The 23,214-nt window shown below is 47.1% G+C and overlaps 1 protein-coding gene across 1 annotated transcript in view; it reads right to left on the bottom strand.

Annotated features, from left to right (window-relative positions):
• Window positions 1-23,214, bottom strand: part of ttc28 (tetratricopeptide repeat domain 28) — a gene marked incomplete at both ends in the record, with an annotated part of 129,919 nt that overhangs the window by 60,348 nt on the left and 46,357 nt on the right. The window contains 4 exons of the mRNA XM_080477729.1: window positions 1,529-1,750; window positions 6,081-6,211; window positions 6,286-6,558; window positions 16,137-16,284. Coding sequence (XP_080333855.1) covers window positions 1,529-1,750; window positions 6,081-6,211; window positions 6,286-6,558; window positions 16,137-16,284 — 774 coding nt within the window. The remainder of the gene's footprint in view (window positions 1-1,528; window positions 1,751-6,080; window positions 6,212-6,285; window positions 6,559-16,136; window positions 16,285-23,214) is intronic.

Below are 23,214 nucleotides of genomic sequence, written 5' to 3'. Positions count from 1 at the left end.
TTTTACTGCCCCCTGCTGGACGTTTACTGTTTGTGTATTTCAGTCAAGATAAAGTATTTCAAATTTGAGCTTTTTGAAGTTATGATATCGAAACATTTCCTGAATGCTGCTCCTTTCTTGCGTTCCTGTATTTTTCCAGCCATCGCCCTCTGCTGGTCTGTAGGAAGTACTGCACGAAACAGGCAAAATCCACCATCATGTAAAAACTAAAGAAAGTAAAAAACATTCTAAAGATTTAAGTTTAATCTTGACCTCTCTTGCACCTTAAGTCTTTGCAGTCATACTAATGATCAGATTCTGTTCATTCTCTCATTAAAAGTAATTCCATTTTAAATAGAAAGCGCAGTATTTTTAAATAACACAGAGTGACTGCAACTGTTATAAAATCCAACATAAACAAGAGGAAAGTGTGTTTGTTCAGCATTAATCTGCTGGATGTCTCAACAGTTTCTATATCTGTGGCAGCGGGATGGTGTTTGTTCTGTTTATCGTTTAAGTTTGATGCTCAGAAGAAAAAATAAAACGGTAAAATAAACAATTTGGAAATAAAAAGAAAGGTTCACGTCTTGTCATTTACAGAAAAATGCAGATTGGCTTATATGAGAGAAAAATGTTCCCATGAAAGTTCTGAGAATGAAAATATTTATTTCCACGAATGTCTGCAAAATGAGAACCAATGTGTTGAAGTAACTGATTGCAAGTACTCATCCAGATTACTGGAGTTTTTGGGATATTTGTATTTTTTAAGAAATACTTGAGTAAAGTAAATTTTACACAGTGTAATCTACTTCATTACCTTCGTCAACAAAAGTTGGGCAACAAACAAAGTTGGTCAAAGTTATGTTCTCGTCTGGGTGTATTTATTGTTTGTGTGTGTATGCATGTAACCAACTTTTCGGAATAACCCAAATTCCATGAAATCTTCAGGGATGATTTATCATCATTAAGGACCAATCCATTAGATTTTAGGACGTGAATGACAAAATGTTTCTGAATAAATCCTAAAGAACTGTTAAAAAGGTCCCATACAAAGTGGATGAGAGGAACCTCATAGAGGAGATCAAAGGAGATCAGCGTCTGTTGCCATGGAGACGCTCCCTGCTCAGTGTTTCAAAGTGATGTAGTGACCTGACAGGCTCGTTAGCATTGAGATGAGCTAACCGCTATCATGCTAGTGATGCTAACTCTGTTCTGCAAACAAATTAGTGAAAATCTGAGTTCTACCGAGTGTAGCTCTAGTTTGACACAGCTGACTTAAAATCACAGCACCCGCCAAACTATGAAAGAAAGCGTGACTTATAGTCTGCTGTTTTCAAAAAATGAATACAGTTTTTAAAACGTTGTGTAAACGTGAAAATTTTCGGGAAGGAAAACTTGAAACGTTGCCGTGTAAACGCAAAACTTTTCTAAAGTGAAAACGCACAAATGGTGCGTCCTCGTTACTTTAAGAAGACAAAACAAAACAGACATCCTTTTCAAAGACCTTCTCTGAAGCAAGAAGACAAAAGCAGTGGATGTCAGCGTGTACCTTGGCGATGTCCAGGTGCTGCTGGTGACACTGCACGGCATTGCTGAAGTCTCCCAGCGCCGTGTAGACGGCACCCATGCTGCCCAGCTGCCGGGCCTCGGCCAGGCGGCACTGCGTCTGCCGCGCCAGCAGCACACACTGCTTGTGGCTCGCCAGCGCGTTGGGGTAGTCGCCGATCGACGTGTAGACGTGGCCCAGGCTGCTCAGGGCGTCTGACGCAGCCTGGAAACACACAACAAACAGAAATACATGTACAAACACTCACATCGCAAAAAATACATAGAAACACACAAAGAACAAAAAAAAACCCACAAACATACATAGAAACATACAAACATACATCAAAACACATGGAAACACACACACACACACACACACACACACACACACACACACACACACACACACACACACACACACACACACACACACACACACACACACACACACACACACACACACACACACACACACACACGCGGAGTGTGAGGATTTGATTCAGTTTGTGTTTCATCTCCTCGACTCTGTGACTCGTATCAAATGCCGGCCGGAACCAAAAGGTGTGTTGCTTTTCTCTCATTATCGTCGATTTAAAATGTCAAGGAAAACATGTGACGTCATTCAGTGACAGGAAGTCAAGTCAGACTGACCATGAAACAAACTGAGGGAAGAACACGAGGTTGACCTTTGAGGACAAACATGAGCTGAGGGTGAAATGTTTGTGAGCCATGAATTATTAAAGAAGAGTTTCTTAGCATGTTTATGTCCAGCAGTGCGTCTCTGGCTGATGTTCTATTAATAGAATCTTCGATAAAAGTCGTTGAGTCAGTTGAGTCAGTGTTGAGCTGAACAGAGAAAGTCTCAGACACATTCATGTTTCCTTAAATCACAAGCTTAATGAGCAGGAAGACGTGTCAGTGACAACAGGCAAACTGACCTTTAGTGGAATTTACCGCCTCTAATTAATACACACACACACACACACACACACACACACACACACACACACACACACACACACACACACACACACACACACACACACACACACACACACACACACACACACACACACACACACACACACACACACACACACACACACACACAAAGAGATGTGTGTAAAAGACGAGAAGCGACGGCAGCAAACATTCATACATCCATCTCCTCCCTCTTATCCGTTCCCGGGTGGTGGGGGTGTCAGTCTGAGCACCGTCACCCAGATCACATTGCACCATTAAGAACCTTCCTGCGGGTGGTGAGCCCACGGGAAGGTGGTGCCCGGCGTGGGACATGAACCCGGGAGAAAACATCTGAAACGAATCCAGATTCCCAGCAGAGTGACGAGTGTGAACACATGAGAGCGTTTTAACACGTCGACGGCAGGAGGAATCCGATTTAATGAATGACCGGATTGTGTGTGTGTGTGTGTGTGTGTGTGTGTGTGTGTGTGTGTGTGTGTGTGTGTGTGTAGGCTGGTGTTTGATTTCCCTCAAGCACTCAGTGTTTCTCCCTCCACCCAGGAAATCCCATCATAGTGTGTGAGCTCCTCACTGCTGCCAAGCTTCAGATATTAGTGTGTGAGAAACATGTAAAGACACGGACGATTTGTGTCGTTTCACACAGAAAATAACCGAAGAAGAAGAAGAAGAAGAAGAAGAAGAAGAAGAAGAAGAAGAAGAAGAAGAAGAAGAAGAAGAAGAAGATCTCTGAATTCAGCAGCCTGTCGCTAAAAACCATACTTACTCATCAAGTCTGAGGGAAACAGCAGGAGTGTGTGTGTGTGTGTGTGTGTGTGTGCGTGCGTGTGTGTGTGTGTGTGTGCGTGCGTGCGTGTGGTCCTCTCATTACTTTTGGCCTGAACTCTTGCGATCGAAGACGAACACATTTATCTGATTTTCTGCACGGGGCCCTGAACGCATCGCGAGTGTTGTTTGTTGTTGACGGACGAGTATCGAGCATCTCTTCCGCAGGTGTGCAGCTTAGACTGGTCATCAGCGCTAATCCCCCCCCCCCCCCCCCCCGCGGGTGTGTGTGTGTGTGTGTGTGTGTGTGTGTTACCGGTAAAGCCTGTCTGTGTTTGGTGCACACACACACACACACACACACGCTTGTACATATGGGAGCAGTTAAACGAAGGTAAACACACACAAACAAGCTGACACCTTTACTTTGTGGTCGGAGCCGTAAAGAGACTGAAGCCTAATCCGGAACAGCAATTTAATTACCTCCAGTTTTCACAAACTGTCCAAAGTGTTTGAGGAGAATCACGGTGAGTTCAGCCGCTGCCCGAGCCAAAGAAGAAGAAAGACGCCAGCAGGACTAACGGGATCCATGACGCTTGAGAAAGTGATGTTTGTTTTAATCTGAAGACCAAACTATCTGTTTCATACAGAGACAACAAACACGTCATATCGTGTGTGTGTGTGTGTGTGTGTGTGTGTGTGTGTGTGTGTGTGTGTGTGTGTGTGTGTGTGTGTGTGTGTGTGTGTGTGTGTGTGTGTGTGTGTGTGTGTGTGTGTGTGTGTGTATATGTTTGAAATCATGACTAACATCATCTCTGTCACTGACAGAAAGCTGCTGGAGTTCCACCAATATGCTGATGACTCACCACTGTCTGAGCCAGTGGTTGATGAACCAAGTCCAGCACACTGAGCTAGAAACAGTGAAGAGTTCAGGGTTTTTAGTTAAAGGAATACTACAATATTCCTCTGTGTGCTTTTCAAATGATGTCAGAACGAAGCATATTTCTAAGGTTTGGATTCAGTATGTGGGTTTATGTTTACAGCTTTTCTAGAGATATCTGGAGCAGAAAAACATTTTGCCGAAATTTTTTGCTTCATTGGTAAAAACCTTTTGGTTTCGTGATAAAGCTTGACTGTCGAAGGTAAACTGGGTTCCTACTCTGATAGGCTCACTGGGGCAGACTGTGGTGTCTGCAGGAAGTCACTGGAATCAGCCACTGAGACTGGTTCTGCAGGTGTCTCCTCCTGAGTCTGGTTCTGCAGGTGTCTCCTCCTCTGAGTCTGTTTCTGTAGGTTTCTCTTCTGAGACTGGTTCTGCAGGCTTCTCCTCTTCTGTGCCTGGTTCTGCAGGTTTATCCTCTAAGTCTGGTTCTGCAGGTTTATCCTCCTCTGAGACTGGTTCTGCAGGTTTATCCTCTAAGTCTGGTTCTGCAGGTTTATCCTAATCTGAGTCTGGTTCTGCAGGTTTATCCTCCTCTGAGTCTGGTTCTGCAGGTTTCTCTTCTGAGACTGGTTTTGCAGGCTTCTCCTCTTCTGTGCCTGGTTCTGCAGGTTTATCCTCTAAGTCTGGTTCTGCAGGTTTATCCTCCTCTGAGACTGGTTCTGCAGGTTTATCCTCTAAGTCTGGTTCTGCAGGTTTATCCTAATCTGAGTCTGGTTCTGCAGGTTTATCCTCCTCTGAGTCTGGTTCTGCAGGTTTCTCCTCCTCTGAATCTGGTTCTGCTGGCTTCTCCTCTTCTGAGACTGGTTCTGAAGGTTCTTTCTCCGGCGGGGGCTGCAGTGACCAGTCGAGTCGGAGGGTGGAGGCGAAGGCTGAGTCCACGAGGGCAGAGACGGTCCATCGCAGGTGGGCGGAGACGGCCCAGACCCAGTGGGTGGCGGCAGCAGCAGCAGTGGAGGTGTGGAGAGGGAGAACAAGCTCGGTGTCCACAGCGCCCCCTGGGGGAGGGGGTGGAGCAAGAGGTGGGGCCGGCCCTGTAACCACCGTCCTGAGGGGTGCTGCCTCCCGGTGCCCCGCCCCATCCCCCAAGGGGGAGTTGGTTAGGCTGGGGGCCTAAATCTTGCGGTGGGGGTGTGTGGCAGACAGGTGAAGCAGACAGGTGAAGCAGACAGGTGAAGCAGCACTCCCATCAGGTGGGCTGGGGAGTTGTGTTTCAGTTTAATTAATAAATCAAAAATAGAATAACTATGAAGTGGAAATGTCCTCCAGTATTGAACCTCTTGCTATATTTGACCTGCAGGGCTCCAGGGAGAAAAGATTAGAACTGGTTGAAACTTCTCTTGTCTCTTCAAAATGTTCCTGGAAATGAAAGCTGCTGTTGCACTGAACTCACGTCTGTCCTCCTAATGTCCAAACTGAAAGACTGAATCCTCCTAATGTCCAAACTGAAAAGACTGAATCCTCCTAATGTCCAAACTGAAAGACTGAATCCCCCAAATGTCCAAACTGAAAGACTGAATCCTCCTAATGTCCAAACTGAAAGACTGATGACGGGCAGACGGCTTCATATGTGAACCGCAACAGATCTCGACAACACGCTCATGAATACACACACACACACGCACACACACACACACACACACACACACACACACACACAGATATATATATATATATAATTATAATATATTTGAAAAAAGAAACCCGAGACAAAAACAAGAAAAAAGAAAAAAAGGGAAAAAAAATTTGAACATTCACCACACACACACACACACACACACACACACACACACACACACACACACACACACACACACACACACACACACACACACACACACACACACACACACACACACACACACACCTCTCTGTCCTTGAGCTTCATGGCCAGCACCAGCTGGTTTCTGTGATTGGCCAACGCTTCTCGGAAGTTACTCTTGGAGAAGTAGGCGGAGCCGAGGTTCCCATGAGCCCGGCACTCCCCCGACTGGTCGCCTGCGGATGAAGCGCGTGACGGTGAGACACCGAGTAGCGTCACGCGGTGGCGTGCGGTGGCCAGCCCGTCGTACCTAGCGTCCTGGTGACGTCCAGGTCCTGCTGCATGTAGGACAGGCTCTTCTCGCCGTCGCCCAGCGACCAGTATGCCGAGCTCAGCGCCGAGAAGACGGAGCCGCGCAGCTTCAGGGAGCACGTGCCGATCTTAAGCCCCGCCTCCAGCACCACCGCCGCTGCGCCGTGGAAGCCGTGGGTCAGCAGCTCTTGGCCGATGACCGACACCACCACGAAGGGACTCCTGTCCAGATTCATCTTCTGCAGCTGCTGGTACGTCGACTCCAGAGAGGCTGAGGACACAAACAACAACAAGCTGGTTGTTTATGAGACAACAGCTCCAACAACGGGAAGCTCAGTCAGACGCCTGTACCATGACGCTGGATTCTCTTATCTAGGTAACTTCAGGATTAACTCTGGTTATCTCTTATCCAGATAACTTCAGGATTAACACTCGTTTTCTCTTATCTAGGTAACTTCAGGATTAACTCTCGTTTTCTCTTATCTAGGTAACTTCAGGATTAACACTCGTTTTCTCTTATCTAGGTAACTTCAGGATTAACACTCGTTTTCTCTTATCTAGGTAACTTCAGGATTAACTCTCGTTTTCTCTTATCCAGGTAACTTCAGGATTAAGTCTTGGTTTTCTCTTATCTAGGTAACTTCAGGATTAAGTCCTGGTTTTCTCTTATCTAGGTAACTTCAGGATTAATTCTGGTTATCTCTTATCTAGATAACTTCAGGATTAACTCGTTTTCTCTTATCCAGATAATTTAAGGATTAACTCTGGTTTTCTCTTATCCAGGTAACTTCAGGATTAAGTCTAGGTTTTCTCTTATCCAGATAACTTCAGGATTAACTCTGGTTATCTCTTATCCAGGTAACTTCAGGATTAACTCTGGTTTTCTCTTATCCAGATAATTTAAGGATTAACTCTGGTTTTCTCTTATCTAGGTAACTTCACACACACACACACACACACACACACACACACACACACACACACACACACACACACACACACACACACACACACACACACACACACACACACACACACACACACACACACACACACACACACACACAGTTTGATTTAATAGTTATTATTCTCATACGTGATATAAACTGGGTTTATTTGTGTTGTAATAGTAGAAAATGTTCTTCAGGAACTTTCAGGGATTGAAAATACTTAAGTCTTTTTGTTGAGGCTTTAAATTCGACCAACATGTCAGAACGTTTCTTCAAATCATGCGAAGCTTCTAGTTTTAGTTGAAAACAACAGTTGGAGCTGCAGCAGTGAGAAGAGGCTCTGCAGGAAACTGTCGTCCAATAAAACCCCAGCGTGGTGAAGCTGCAGCTCATCGTGCTGAACAAAAAAAACCCCGGAGGAGACCTCGGTCTGCCGCCATGTTGACGCAGCAGCGCCTCGCGGCGTCCGCCAGCCGTCCCTGCTAGCTCGAGCATCGCCGGCTTTGAAGTTTACTGGAGATGAGAGTTTGGAAGGTCGCCGCCCTCAGACGGAGGAACGACCTCTCGCCGCGCGTCGGATCTGCAGGGGGAGGTTTGGAAGAGGAAACCGCCGCCGCTCGCCAATCCGCCACGCTCTTCCTGCAACGCTGCCGATTAAACTCCCACCTGATGTCTTCAGGTTGCCGTTTCGTGAGGCTTCGCTGGCGGGACAGAGGAGCACGTTGGACCTGTCTCGTCTCGATCGCCACCCAAAAACCTCCAATACTCAACCAGGTCTTTCTCTCCGCTGGATGAACAGATGAAAAAGATTCTTGCCCTCCGTTGTCCGCACCTCCATCAGCCTCAAACTCAGCCAGAGATGAGCTTTAGGGCCGATCAATGAGCGACGCACCAGAACCCACCTCCTGAATATTTCATCACAAACTCCTCCAGAAGCTAATTCATGCAAAAATAAAATAAAAAATGTAATAAATAAAACCAGTAAGCCAGACTATTTTTTTAATAAGCATCTTTGCAAACTCTGGAAAGTTTGTGAACTGGGAGAAACGCATCAGTAAACAAGCTCATGCCTTCATTAAATCACTATTTCCAGCTGCAGCGACTCCCTCAGACTTTCCTACAAAGAATCAATCCCACACAAGACAAACTGAGGGGCGATATATCTGCCCTGATTCAACCGGATCTTTTTAACAGTACAGTTTTTCTTGATTGCTAAAACCCAAAACCTGGTTCCTGTCGCACAAAAACCCAAAACCTCTTCGTCATTCCCAGAAGCACACACACATTTCCCATAACCAAAAACACAATTCACCAGTTTCCACACGACAAGGCCCAGTTTAGACGACAATGGATTAGAGTGTATCCGCTAAACTTTCTTCAAGTTTGGGGGGTCCGTTTACACGACACCAGTGTTCTGATCCACTGTGTCCGTAAAGTTTTTAATCCGTCTCCCAAGGTGGAAAGATTCTTTCAGGGCCGCTATTCCCTCCTGCAGAGACTGATGGAGGCTACAGAGCCTGTTACTGCTCTTCTCTCTCCCCCTCCTGCTCATCCAGTTGTAAACAAACATGGCCGCCCCGTAGTGGTACGCCCCGTAGTGGTACGCCCCGTAGTGGTACGCCCCGTAGTGGTACGCCCCGTAGTGGTACGCCCCGTAGTGGTACGCCCCGTAGTGGTACGCCCCGTAGTGGTACGCCCCGTAGTGGTACGCCCCGTAGTGGTACGACCCGTAGTGGTACGACCCGTAGTGGTACGACCCGTAGTGGTACGACCCGTAGTGGTACGACCCGTAGTGGTACGACCCGTAGTGGTACGACCCGCGGTCCATATTCTAGTTTTATCCTCCAGATCAGTAGTTTAATAGTTGAGACTCTCCCTGATATCATCCGATGTGTCATCAGTCCATGCGGATGTCAGGTTCTCTACATTTTCTTGCCGTTTTCCAATTCTTAGAGCGCCAGTGTGACTCGCTTACGTCACGAGTAACTACTTGCAGCGTCCTCCGAAGTGCGGAAATGCAAATTTACGAGGACGCATCGGCGTTAAAGGAGAATTGGAACACGAGTACTTGATGACGCGGTGGCTGTCATGGCTGGATGATGGACCCTGAAGCTGAGGAGGAGGAGGAGGAGGAGGAAGAGGAGAAGGAGGCAAACGCTGGTCACAGGTGTGTCTCAGGGTGGCCACAGTAAAAGGCCACTCTGAAATGGGCAGTTTTGCACTGCATGTCCCGACATCCACTTAGAACTGTGGCGCTCAGAACCGGGCCAACGGAACCGCCCATTCGTTTTTACAGTAGGTGAGATCGCTTTGCTCCGAGACAGAGACCACACCCCTCTCTACATAACCTAAACTCAGTGACCACCCCCCTCTCTACATAACCTAAACTCAGAGACCACACCCCTCTATACATAACTTAAACTCAGTGACCACCCCCTCTCTACATAACCTAACCTCAGAGACCACACCCCTCTCTACATAACCTAAACTCAGAGACCACACCCCTCTCTACATAACCTAAACTCAGAGACCACACCCCTCTCTACATAACCTAAACTCAGAGACCACACCCCTCTCTACATAACCTAAACTCGGAGACCACACCCCTCTCTACATAACCTAAACTCAGAGAACTCAGAGACCACACCCCTCTCTACATAACCTAAACTCAGAGACCATACCCCTCTCTACATAACCTAAACTCGGAGACCACACCCCTCTCTACATAACCTAAACTCAGAGACCATACCCCTCTCTACATAACCTAAACTCAGAGACCACACCCCTCTCTACATAACCTAAACTCAGAGAACTCAGAGACCACACCCCTCTCTACATAACCTAAACTCGGAGACCACACCCCTCTCTACATACCTCCACATTACCTAATGTAACCCACATGAATACAGAGCAGGGTTACTAATCTGTCAAATTGAGGTGTAGTCTGACGCCGAAACAGAGGGTGGTGAACCTACCCCGGTTCTTAGTGTTAGAGCACATTGCATGATCTCTGATTACACCGCCAGAGAAGTGATCCTGGACGTTCACTCTGAACAAGCTGAAGACTCCCTCGTACAAAACACGGCTTAAAACTCTTAAATCCATGAATGACATCCTCATATTATCACTAATATGTTGTTTGTTTGTGAGGAATTGATCTTTACACGTGAAAGTGAACACGAGGAGCCGCATCTGCCTTGCTGACGTCTCGTGGTGAGCGCCGGTAAGCCAGGCCCAGCCATATGCCGAGGGCGGCATATCTCGGTTGGTCGAGCGGTCGTCTCCCAATCTGATAGGTTGCAGGTTTGATTTCCATCTCTGCCTGCCAACGTGCCGAAGTGTCCTTGGGCAAGACACTGAACCCCAAACTGCTACCATTGGACTGACAGTGCCTTGCGTGGCGGCAGCCTCCAATGGTGTGTGAATGTGATGAACCACCTCTCACAGCGGAAAAGCGCTTTATAAGTGAGTTCTTTTCTATATGTTGCTAATTGGCTAAACCGCCATGTTAGCTTATTGAAATAACTTGACTACATGATGTGTTCTTCAGATAACTTCACAGACCACCTTCAGATAACCATTCACAGATATATGCTGATGTTTAGCACCACTGTAGTACAGATTGTATCACTGTAAAAAGATTGTGAATAGCGCTAGCCGCTATACTAATGGCGCTCGCCGTGAAGCTAACGTTTATCATGTCGGTTTCATCCCAGATAGACGATTCCCATTTAGACAACTTATTATAATAAGTGAATTATTTGCAACATTTCAGTGAATCTACTCAAAGTAGTTCAACAACGGCCAGGGAATTTATTAATACTGTGAAATTAATACTTTTTCATTAATAAATTATTTTTGATCATTTATTAACTTTTAAGTAATTACTCAATTACTTTAGGAGTTGTTAATGAGTAAATGACCGTTTACTTCCATTAATAATAAAAAAAATTCATAAATTACTTCCACTGATTTGTTACTTTCAGTAATCTATTACTTACAGTAATTTAACGCTAATAACCAACATAAATCCCAACAACAGCATGAATATTGCACAGGTGTGTCTCAGGGTGGCCACAATAAAAGGCCACTCTGAAATGTGCAGTTTTGCTCTATTTGGGGGGGGGGGGGGGGGACCCCTCCCCCTTGGAGTGTGACCAGCATTGTCCTCCCGCAGTGCAACACATCTCCTTCACATAGAGTTGATCAGGTTGTTGATTGTGGCCTGTGGAATGTTGGTCCACTCCTCTTCAAAGGCCGTTCTAAGTTGCTGGATATTAGCAGGAAGTGGAACACGCTGTCGTCTAAGCCGATCCAGAGCGTTCCAAACATGCTCAATGGGTGACATGTCCGGTGAGGATGCTGGCCATGCAAGAACTGGGACGTTTTCAGCTTCCAGGAATTGTGTCCAGATCAACAAGAGGCCGTGCTTCATCATGCTGCAACGTGAGCTGATGGTTGCCGATGAACGGCACAACAATGGGCCTCAGGATCTCCTCACCGTATCTCTGCTTTCATAATGCCGTCAATAAAATCACCTGTGTTGGTTGTCCATAACGTACGCCAGCATGCCAATTGCACGCTCCCTCAAATCTTGCGGCCCATGGTGGCGGTCGGGTTATGGTATGGGTAGGCAACCAGGGCAACGAGGGAAACCAGAACAACCAGGGAAACCAGGGCAACTAGAGCAACCACATAAACCAGAGCAACCAGGGAAACCAGAGCAACCAGAGAAACCAGGGCAACTAGAGCAACCACATAAACCAGAGCAACCAGGGAAACCAGAACAACCAGGGAAACCAGGGCAACTAGAGCAGCCACATAAACCAGAGCAACCAGGGAAACCAGAACAACCAGGGAAACCAGGGCAACTAGAGCAACCACATAAACCAGAGCAACCAGGGAAACCAGGGCAACTAGAGCAACCACATAAACCAGAGCAACCAGGGAAACCAGAGAAACCAGAGCAACCTGGGAAATCAGAGCAAATTGGGCAACCAGAACAACCAGGGCAACAAGAGCAACCAGGGAAACCAGAGGGACCAGGGAAACCAGAGGGACCAGAGAAACCAGAGGGACCAGGGAAACCAGAGGGACCAGAGACACCAGAGGGGCCAAGGACACCAGAGGGACCAGGGAAACCAGAGAGACCAGAGAAACCAGAGGGACCAAGGAAACCAGAGGGACCAGGGAAACCAGAGAGACAAGAGAAACCAGAGGGACCAAGGAAACCAGAGCAGGCCAATAAGTTGCCACTCAGGATACGGTGAGCTTCTATGGGGCTGCTCTGGTTCACACCTGGTTCAATGAGCAGCCAGGTTCAGGTCCTTGTTCTGCCAGCATCTCCCCTGTTCTGAATCCAGTAGAGCAATGGTTCCCAGCATGGTGGCGGAGAGTAGAGAACCTCCACCCAGACACACATCCTCCTGGGGAGGGCCTGGAAGGAGCGTTCTCTGGAATCTATCCAGGGTTGGGATGTTTCCCACGCTGAAAGTCGATGGAATACTACGGCGTGACCTTGACCCGAGACAAGATGCTGCTGAAGATGAGCCTGTAAATGAGCTCAATATAGAAATAGTGTGAATCAACACGATTCTTTTCCTTTAGTGTTCCCTTAGGATTTTCTCTTATCAAGGTAAGTTCAGGATTGACTCCGTACTGCAAAGCAGATTCACATCTTACCGGGATAAATCCCCCTGGTACTCTGATGTTTAACTCCGGAGCAGAGAATGAAGGTACCGTCTACTGACCAATCAGATATCTTGGAAAATGACCTGCCTATTTTTACAATATCCTGATTGGTGCGCGGATTGTCCCGCCCACTTGGAATACTGAAGCGCAGCTCAGCTCAGCTCAGATGAAGAACAATCTTTTTGACTTAATAAAGTAAATCCTGGTCACTGAGGCTTTGAAGGATGTTTTCGTTCTTGTTCTTGACTTGTTCCAAGTCTGTTTGGCTCCACGAGTGTTGATCTGGAATAATGAGCTTAATAATAATGCTCACGCTGACAGAACTGCACAAACATGAATTTATGGGACCAGAACTACTCCTGTCGTCACGGTGATGGTCGGCTCCTCTCTAGCAGAATACACGACAGGATTTCTCGTCACAAATATTGAACATGTTCATTATCGCCGATCTCTCCTTCCAAGACCTTCTGAGCAGATCGGACCCGACAAAATCGCTCTTAATACTCCACAGGAAAATCAGACACGATTTTTTTTTTTGCAGACATCCGACAATCGGGCCTGTGCTCCCGACGATCGGGAGGAGAACGGGACAAAAATCGTCCCGATTATCCTGTAGTGCGTGCCGGTCTTAAGTGAGTCCGAATTCCCACAACTTTTTAATTGGCTCATGTGGAGCATTTTTTCACGAATATCAGCTCAGTCATGTGATTTTATGTGGCGTCTGCGGACTTTCAACACACACAAAAGTTTAAAGTATCAGTGTGGGTCCAGTATTGGCATCGGAAAGTTATTTGAACATACTGAACTAGTATCGGATCAGTATTGACAACGAAATATATCAGATTGGTATTTATTTCAGCTCAGTATTGTATTGGTTCAGTATCGACAATGGAATGGTATCGTATCAGTATCAGTATCGGTATCAGATTTGTATCGATATTGGATCAATATTGGCATTGAAATGGTATTGTATCAGTATCGGTATCAGATCAGATCAGTATCCATATTGGACGTGTATCGGTATCAGATCAGTATTGATATCACATCAGTACCGATATCACATCAGTATCGGTATCACATCAGTGTCAGTATCAGATCAGTATCCATATTGGATGCGTATCGGTATCAGCTCAGTATCGGTATCTGTTTTGCACATCACTACTGAACTTCACTGATTTATTGTTGGAGTTGAAGAAATATGTTGGATTCGGTTGTTCAGCTGATGAAAGCTTCCAGACTCGTACTGCTGTGGATCGGCCTTCCTGTCGGACAGAGGGTGCATTGTGGGTGCAGCGTCGCCACGGTAACACGTCTGCAGGGCTCCTCAGTGACGATGTGTCTCCACTCCGAGTGTCAGAGAGGATGAATGAGTCTGTCTGAGGCACCGAGTCGCCACACTTCTTCCTGACAGCCGGACTGAGTCCTGTCTCTTCAATGTCAGCGGCAGAATCCACAACACTGCAGCCATGATGATGATGATGATGATGATGATGATGATGATGAGTCTCTGTTCCAAAAAACTCCCTTATTTCCTTTGCTGTGTCTCTGTTCTCTCTTCTGACATCACAACACATGTCAGAAGAGAGCCGCTGCATAAAACAACAAAAAGAAAAATGGGGAACTTGACAGCTTCCTCTGCGCCTCCATGGAACACTGCTCCGCTGCAACTTTCAAAACTCGGAGTTTGTTGCTCCGTTTGATTGCTTGTGTCTGTATAAATATTGAGTGTGACGGCCCGCCCTGCTCCGGCTGGTTCCTTCAGGGTTTCTGGATGGATGTAAAGTATCGTCACAATAACGCTCGTGTTCCTCTGACAAAGCGTACTGCGAACGAGTGTGTTGTCGCATCGGGTTTACATCTACTGAACTTTAAAATACACATATATCTCTCCTCTGGAAGACAAAGCTTCCAGAGTCTGTAGAGCAGTGGTGTCACTCATTGTAGTTCAGGGGCCACAAGTAGAGCGATTTCATCCTGAGTGGGCCAGACTGGTAAAATAGTGCCTGATAACCTTTAAATTGAAAGTTTTTCTTTGCTGTGCTGCCGTGCAAAACAAAGAATAATTAGTGAAAATGACTTTAATCTGAACATAAAGACAATCTTAATGAAATTTCACTGAAATTCACTGAAAACACAGTGAAATGTCCAGAAAACTTCTCCTCCAGCTGTTGCATTCTGGGTGTTTTTACAAACTGACAGTGAGGCTGTGAGGGTAGTGCTAGTTTGCAGCATCACTGACATCTCAGCTCCTAATGAGGTCATCAGCTGCTATTCTTACACGTCCAGTCTTTTCAAGGAAAACGGACATAACAACAATAACAACAACACCCCGGCTCAGACATGCAACATGACATTAAAAGGTGAACATCTGTGACTTTAATGAGAAGATTAACTGGTTATACTGGTTATACTGGTTACTAGTCCTCCTGCAAATCCCATCAGGAGCCTTTCTGTGTGGAGTTCTCATGTTCTCTCTCTCTCTCTCCGTGTGCTGGTTCTCCTCCGGTACTCCGGGTTACTCTGATAGTCAAAACAACCTGCACCATGGCTCCCTGAGCTCCACCCCCGGCCTCCATCACCTCCTCCTGAGCTACATCCCCGGCCTCCATCACCTCCTCATGAGCTACACCCACCTCCTCCTGAGCTACACCCCCTGCCTCCATCACCTCCTCCTGAGTTCTATTACAGTATGTCTACTGTGTAGACATACACAATCTAGTGAGGTCTACTACTGTATGTCTATGTATTAGATCATTCTGTGTTGAATATCCCCTCAAAAAAGCACCAACACAATATGAAACGACACACTGCTGCGAGCAGAATTGTTAGAACACCCGACAACTGCCCACATAACTCCCATTTTACTCCTTCCTCAACAGTTACCGCCGTGTTGTAAATAAAAGTTGTCATAAAATATGGCGGACTCTAGCGAATCAAAAAGGATCATGGGAAATTTGTGACGTCAGTGGAAACGATCTATTTGAGTGAGTTGTTTTTGCGAAAAGTTTGTCAAATACATACATACAAACCAATAAATAAATAAATGGAGAAGAAGTTTTTTTCCACTCTCCTCCACTACAACTTTGGAAACCTGGACGTTCGTTCCGTGTATTTTTGCTGGAAGCTTCTCCTGGTTTCACTGCGGACATGCGACGGCCCGCCGTGGTCTGATTGGTTACTGAATGTAGGGTGAGGTTAAAGGTCTGACCTCTGAGGGGCGACTTCATGGCGGCGTCCACCATGCCGACCAGCAGCTGGAGGCTCTTGGGGTCCTGGGCCAGGCCGGAGGCGAAAGCTGCCAGAGCGTCGGCATGGCGACCCAGATACTGCAGCGCTACGCCCTGACGAAAGTACGCCTGTGGAGGAAGAAGAAGAAACACCGTCAGTATTCTGACGGTCTGAAGACACAGGAACTCATGAGGGAGGAAGGAGGAAGGGGGAGTCTTCCTCTTCATCTGACCACACTGTAACTTAATTGTCCCCCCAGTGTGTGTGTGTGTGTGTGTGTGTGTGTGTGCGTGCGTGCGTGCGTGCGTGTGTGTCTGTGATGTTTTTTTCTCTCTATTTAACCCCCATCAAGGGTGTAAACATGCCAGAGGCAGACAGAAAGTGACAGTCTGGCTGCTTCACCACCTCCAGCCTCCTGCACACGCACGCACGCACGCACGCACGCACGCACGCACGCACGCACGCACGCACGCACGCACGCACGCACGCGCACGCACACACACACACACACACACACACACACACACACACACACACACACACACACACACACTGCTGTCAGATGAGAGCCGGCTCCTACAGTCAGGTCTGGTGTTCTGGAAACGTTCCACCTTGTGAGCCGTTTTCAAAAAGTAGCTCGGTGCACCGTCGTCGTGGAAACGCCTAAAACCCAAAGCAACTTTACCATTTTCACTTGAAAATATTGTCAACTATTTATCACGTTTATAGACGTTTCTATAAAGCGCCGTTGTCACCCGTTCAGACGACCACGGAGTCGTGATGTTGTCGAAAGGTTCCACCTCGGGAGCCGTTTTCAAAAAGTTGTGTTTGTCGACGGCCAAGACACAACAGAGGTTCAGCGTTTTCACCTGAAAACATGGAGCGAACGGGCCTCGGCGTCGCGCTCGTCTTGTCTGCTGCACATTTGCGACAGTAAATCCATCAGGTCGTCAGGTGATGCAACATGATTTCACCTCCTCCTGCAGGAGTTTCAACAAACTGATGCAACGAGGGAAAAACAACAGACATCGTCCAAATGAGACGAGCGAGAAGGAGATAAAGAAAGTGGTTTAGAAAGACTCGTTCTTCATCAGAAACTATTTCAAAGTAGAAACGGAGACGGCAGGAGGCAGGAGGCAGGAGGTAGGAGGTAGGAGGCAGGAAGCAGGAGGCGGGAGGCAGGAGGCAGGAGGCAGGAGGTAGGAGGTAGGAGGTAGGAGGCAGGAGGCAGGAGGCAGGAGGTAGGAGGCAGGAGGCAGGAAGCAGACTCGATACCAAACATGTTGACTGTCTCATTGTGCCGGGATTGAAAGTGAAGCGGTAGCGAGAGAGAGTGGTCAGTCTGAGGGGGGGGGGGGGGGGGGGGCACCAAAGGTCACCGGGAAAAGAGCTGGTCAGATTTTTCTACTGGAAACAAATCAGAGATGTGAGTGAAAACTATGAATCTGACAGCAAAACGAGGGATGGAGAGAGAGAGATCGGAGAGGAGGAGGTGTGGCATGTTGGGGTGTCGGAGTGGAGGATGAACAGATGCTTCAATTACTGCTCGTAACTCACATTAATCGAGAACAGATGGCAACACCAGTGGCAGGAGAGAGAGAGAGAGAGAGAGAGAGAGAGAGAGAGAGAGAGAGAGAGAGAGAGAGAGAGAGAGAGAGAGGATCCCATAAAGCAGACATGATGGAGATTAATGACTTTGGAAATCAGAGATTGGGCCTCAAACACACAGAGTTCTGACTCGTGTTTAATCCAAAACACAAACTGGATTAAAAGCCATTTTTCTCTCCGGTTCGTCTTCGGCTGATCAGATTTAGGAGAATCCCACAGATCAGCCACAACATTATGACCACCTGCGTTTCTCCACTGGTCAGCAGCACCTCATTCACTGCACGACGGTTCAAGGCAAAGTGTTAATCTATCTGGTTGAACAGGCTCAGATTTGACATTGGCTGTGAGTTTTAACTGAAGCTCATTGATGAAAACACAGAAATCAACCCCGAGTTCAACTAACTTTCACTTTGACTTCCACACAAACAAAGCAAACAGGAGCTCTCGGCAAGGAGTCCTCATCTTTCTGAAGGACTGGGACTCCATTTGGCCGCCGCCACACGACGGCAGCTTCATTTTGCTAAGTCAATACCCACTTATCCCTCGGTGGGAGATTTAAGGACATGCAGCGTGAGCCGCGTGCTGCAGAGCTCAACCAGTCACATCATTATTTAAGAGCCGCAGAGCATCTGAGGGAGTCATTAAAACCAGCAATCTGTATTGTGAGGATGCCTCCGTGTAGGATTTAATGCATCTTATTAGCACCCGGAGGTGTGATCAAACCCGGTGAATTAAAAACCAGCCAGACCTCGGCGGCGGCGGCGGCGGCGGCGGCGGCGGCGGCGGTGGCGCCTCTCATCGGGCACGATGGCGAGACTAAAAGGAGCTCCTGGAGCAGGCGAGTCAGCACGTAAAACATCAAGACCAGAGAAGTAAAGCCGCTGAGCAAGCGCCTTCCACAGAAAACTGATAACACAGATAAAAGAACCAAAACAAAGCTGCTAAAAGCCGTTTGGAGGGAAAAAATAAGCAAAGAACCTCGATTGACCCTGAAACAGAGAAACAAAGTGTGGGAGGTGAAGCTGCCTGAACTCAGGCTTTCTTTACATTTTACACTGGGACAACTGATCATATGAAGTAGTTTATGATTTTCTTTTTTTCTGCATTAATATTCAATAAACTGGTTCAGGACATGAATCTGAACTTAAAGCATTTTAAATCTTTTATTTCCAACAAACTGCACTTGAAAAACTTTCAACTTGTGAACCACCAGGGTTTGATTTTTGAAAACGGCTCCCAAAGTGGAGCTCCAGGGACCTGGTAGTTTTATTGTGACATTCACTGTAATAACAACGTAATAACAATCCAACTTGGTAGTTTTATTTTGACAATCATCGTAATAACAATCCAACTTGGTGGTCTGTCCTCTAGAATGTTCTCCCAGTGTTTAATTCTAGAGCTCATTGTTCTCTGCTGTGTGTGTGTGTGTGTGTGTGTATGTGTATGTGTATGTGTATATGTGTGTGTGTGTGTGTGTGTGTGTGTGTGTGTGTGTGTGTGTGTGTGTGTGTGTGTGTGTGTGTGTGTGTGTGTGTGTGTGTGTGTGTGTGTGTGTGTGTGAGTTTTCAGTACTAAAACCAACAACAGTGCCCACTAGTGGTCCAACATGCTCACTACATTGTTTTCAGTGTATTTCAGTATTTTTATCATCCTGGATTTATCTAGATAATTAGAGAAGTTACTCCACAGTGCGAAGCGAAGTTACAGCAATGGATTCACATGGTAAATGTAGCATTGTCGCTAGCCAATATCAGCTAACGGACAAACAGTATAGTCTGGTTCTGCAGGTTTCTCCTCCTCTGAGTCTGTTTCTGCAGGTTCCTCTTCCTCCTCTGACTCTGGTTCTGCAGGTTCCTCCTCCTCTAAGTCTGGTTCTGCAGGTTTCTCCTCCTCTCTGCAGGTTCTTCCTCTTCTGACTCTGGTTCTGCAGGTTCCTCCTCCTCTCCCTCTGGTTCTGCAGGTTCCTCCTCCTCTGACTCTGGTTCTGCAGGTTTCTCCTCCTCTGAGTCTGGTTCTGCAGGTTCCTCCTCCTCTGACTCTGGTTCTGCAGGTTTCGCCTCCTCTGAGTCTGGCATGGCAGGTTCCTCCTCCTCTGACTCTGGTTCTGCAGGTTCCTCCTCCTCCTCCTCTGACTCTGGTTTGGCAGATTCCTCCTCCTCTCCCTCTGGTTATGCAGGTTCCTCCTCCTCTAAGTCTGGTTATGCAGGTTCCTCCTCCTCCTCTAAGTCTGGTTCTGCAGGTTTCTCCTCCTCTCTTCAGGTTCCTCCTATTCTGACTCTGGTTCTGCAGGTTTCTCCTCCTCTGAGTCTGGTTCTGCATGTTCCCCCTCCTCTGACTTTTGTTCTGCAGGTTTCACCTCCTCTGAGTCTGGTATGGCAGGTTCCTCCTCCTCTTACTCTGGTTCTGCAGGTTCCTCCTCCTCTTAGTCTGGTTCTGCAGGTTTCTTCCTGTTAAAGGGAGTTTCCTCTACTGGTTCATGTGGAGTTGTTTGGTTTTTCTCTTGAAATGACTGAGTTGTATTTAATTGAAATTAAAAAAAAAATTAATTAATAAATAAATAAATAAATAAATAAATAAATAAATAAATAAATAAATAAATAAATAAATAAATACTATCTTATTGAGCTGAACTGTTTGTTTGGTGATCAGGAGCTTTTAACCCTCTTGGATTGAGAAACATTTTCCAGCTGAAACCTTCGTCTGTCTTCGCGTCTCGTTCACCGCCTGTTTACCGTCTGATGAGCGGTGAGACGTGCTGCTGTTTGCTTCGTCTGCGGCTGGTCGTCCCGTTCCGCCTCGCCGCTGTGTGTAATCAGAGAACTGGACCAGTGAATGCTACTGAGGCGCTCCTGTGCCTCCGGACTGGAGGCCCGGCGGCGGGCGCCGATGATCAGACACGGTTAAGGACCAGGTTGATGCAGGCGGAGCTCGGCTTTGCTTTCGGGCTGGTCGGTATCGGACAGACGGCGAAGCCCGATCTGTTGTTCTCCAGAGAAACTCTGAGGCTCCACGATGCAGAACCAGAGACCAGTGACCCTGCAGGAGCTGCAAACACAACATCGACTATTAAAGGCGCCGATTGTTGAGCTCAATGGATCAATGGACGAAGCAACGAAGTCTTTGTTTGTTTTTTAATAGAAAGACGCAAGAACCGTGAACTTTATAGTTATAACTCCATAGTTGGTAATTATCTTCTGCCACGAATATATTTACCTTCACCACTGAGAGTTGCGAAAAGGTTGTTTTTGGCTGCATGTATTTATTTATTTATTTTACTTGTTTGTATGTATTTTACCAAATGGGACGATAACAGCGAACAGTTTCTGAATAAATCCTAAAAAACTGTAAAAAGAAAGATTTCCCATACAAAGAGGATGAGAGAGGCTCCTCATGGAGGAGCTCAAAGGAGGTCAGCGTCCGTTGCCATGGAGACGCTCCCTGCTCAGTGTTTCACAGTGATGTAGCGACCTGACAGGCTAGTTAGCGTTGATATGAGCTAACGGCTAACATGTTAGCAATGCTAGCTCAGTTCCGCAAACCAATGTTGGCGAAGGTCGGCGCTCTACCGAGTGTAGCTCTAGTTTTATAACAAGATTTATTTGTCAGTAAATCTCATATGCTAGAAACAGTATAATTGCAATAAACCGTTATCGTGACGTCAATATGCACATTGGTGAGCCGATCATTCTTATTTCTGTGCACTCAGCAGATTTCTGCCCATTTATATCAACAGAATTCTAAAAAAGAACAAACTGCGATAAATCCTAACATAGTCATGTCGCGGTAGAGTTCCTGTTTCCAGGAGCTCCACTTCTACCCTGAGTACTTTTTTTTTTGGGGGGGGGGGGGGGGGGGTTTCCAACCCTGTCGCACTCAGATTTGTGAAGCATTAAACTGGACGTGCAGGACTGTAATGGAGCCCACAGCTGGCCGTGTAACATCTTTATTGGTCCCACTGGAAACCGCGCTTATGGCCACTCCAACTCAATTAGAGCATCTTAGCTAGTGTCCCTGTGAAACAATGATGAATATTCATGCTGATTAGACGGGGGGGGGGGGGGGGGGGGGGGGGGGGGGTTGGGGGGGTTGGTCAGTGTGCCAGCGGGAGACGATACATGAATACGGCGTAGGATTTACAAACGTGGGTAAATTCTGTCTGATGGCCGCGACACGCTGAGATCTGAACAACTTACAGCTCATAGCGAGCGGCGCTGTACGACATCTGCTGTGTGCAGATCGTACAATGAAAACAATCTGAATCGCAGCTTCGACGTACGTGAGTCATTGTGATTGTGCAAGAATAAAAGCTGATGAGCGTGCGCTGTCCATGTATGATCTTTAAGTGTTTGGAGAGAAATCCCCAAAAGCTTTTTGTTTACATCCCACACACACACGGTTTTCCTCCAGCCGATCACTTCATCATTTCATCCTGTGTTTCTATTGGTTGGTTAGTTGACGTAGTCACAGCAGTGTCACCATCGCGACAAATATCTGATATTGTCCGAATGTTATGGCAGGTTTTCTTTGGTCACCATGACAACGACCAGAGTTTTGGCCACGATTGAGTCTTTATCTCTCGTCTGGGATGAAGCAGGAATCACAGCTACTCACTTCACTGTGTTTTCTTTGAGACAGAACGCTTTCGAAAAGTTGTACCTTGGGAGCCATTTTGAAAAAATTGCGTTTTCAGCGTCTCCGAGCACCGTTGCCATGGAAACCCAAAATGCTACTTGAATGGTTAAACGAGCTTTTTTTCACCCTCCAGCGTGACGGGACGCCTCAGAAGCTTTCCTCACCACAGCGGCTCAAACACCTGATCCTTCACCCTGGAGACCCGAGCGCCGCCTCGCCGGAGTCGGTTGTTACTGCGGCGAGCGTCCGGGTGAGCGACCCGGCGGCTGAGCGACCCGACGACTGAGCGACCCGACGGCTGAGCGACCCGACGGCTGAGCGACCCGACGACTGAGCGACCCGACGGCTGAGCGACCCGACGGCTGACCTTGCTGAATCCCTGCCAACGCGACAGCTTGAATTAAGGAAAACATTGTCGCTGTCACACGCAAGTGATCCTGGTTAACACACACACACACACACACACACACACACACACACACACACACACACACACACACACACACACACACACACACACACACACACACACACACACACACACACTCTTCGGTCCCCGGGTGACCAAAAGCAATTCCCACTCTTGTCTCTGGGCTCTACTTTATCTGCAGACCTCCAGACGCTCCTCAGCCCTTTCATGTGTGTGAACATAGTATCAGCCGCCATCTTTGGGAGTCTACCTCTCTCTGCTCTGCACACACACACACACACACACACACACACACACACACACACACACACACACACACACACACACACACACACACACAATCTTCACAGCACTTGAAAGAAGAAATATGCATAAGCGTGTGGGGGGG

Source organism: Lipophrys pholis (genome assembly GCF_963383615.2).
Source record: "Lipophrys pholis genome assembly, chromosome: 12".
Classification (NCBI taxonomy): Eukaryota; Metazoa; Chordata; class Actinopteri; order Blenniiformes; family Blenniidae; genus Lipophrys; species Lipophrys pholis.
This window is presented reverse-complemented; position numbering and strand designations above follow the sequence as displayed.